The sequence below is a fragment of the Trichinella spiralis genome (genome assembly GCF_000181795.1).
Source record: "Trichinella spiralis strain ISS 195 chromosome Unknown Scfld6399, whole genome shotgun sequence".
NCBI lineage: Eukaryota > Metazoa > Nematoda > Enoplea > Trichinellida > Trichinellidae > Trichinella > Trichinella spiralis.
Window position 1 is genome coordinate 1 of NW_003533338.1, and position 942 is coordinate 942.

The following is a 942-nucleotide window of genomic DNA, read 5'->3' on the forward strand; positions in this document are numbered from 1 at the left end:
TTTCGTCAACAGAGATTAGGATTCGGGTCCGTCAACAACCGGAAAATGTCGCCGTTCCGGCAGCGGCAGCAGTGCCGCGACCACACCCCTGTGGACGAACGAGTCCATGGCCCAGCTTATACGGCAAGCGCAGTCCGGCGCCGAAACGCACTTTGGCCGACGTGGTCAACGAGTTGAACGAAAGCAGTCTGAAGCGTAGACGTTCTTGGAAAGAGCACAAGGTGCAGGATGAAGGCCTGTATGCCTGTGATCAGTGCGACAAAATGTTCGGCAAGCAGAGCAGTTTGGCTCGACACAAATACGAACATTCGGGTAAAGTCAACATTTCTGTATGTTTTGTTTTTGTTTTTCTTTTCTACACCACATAATAAGTGGAAAATTAATTTTTCCAAAAACGAACATTATTAATCAGAAACTATCCCATATCATCAAGATTAATTACTGCTGACAGAGCTGATTTTTCAATGAAAGCAAAGTAGCAATATTTTAAAGAGGACTAAAATATATATATGTATATATATATATATATATATATATATATATATATATCCTAGATGATAAAACATGTATATATATTTTTATGTTATTCAAACTTAGAAGATTTCTCTGTGATAATATGTGTACGGTTCATGTTAAGAAAAGATCCAGTGAAAAAGTTTTGAGCAGTGTAGATAAAAACTAGCTCAATTCTCGCGTAGAAGAGGCAATTAAAATAATGATAATGACAAATGCTTAGTTTGAAGCCAAGTTTTCAAATATTTTCCACTGGACAGCTTTGACAAATTTCATGCATAAATAAAGCCGTTCCCTTTGCTTTGCAGGTGTGATATTTTTTTATTTTGACACGCACATCCTGCTTATAATCTGCAAACGATACAAAGTTGGCAATAATTTCTTAAGCGACACATAAACACACATCCGTTTCTCTATTATAACATCAAA

At 37.3% G+C, this 942-nt stretch overlaps 1 protein-coding gene across 1 annotated transcript; it reads left to right on the forward strand.

Moving 5' to 3' along the window:
• Nucleotides 1-19: 19 nt before the first annotated feature.
• Tsp_14331 (conserved hypothetical protein) lies at nt 20-438 on the forward strand (the record flags this gene model as incomplete). The annotated part of the gene is made up of 2 exons (XM_003366200.1): nt 20-312; nt 413-438. Coding segments are annotated over 2 exons (319 nt in total), but the record flags the coding sequence as incomplete, so codon positions are not given.
• Nucleotides 439-942: the final 504 nt, after the last annotated feature.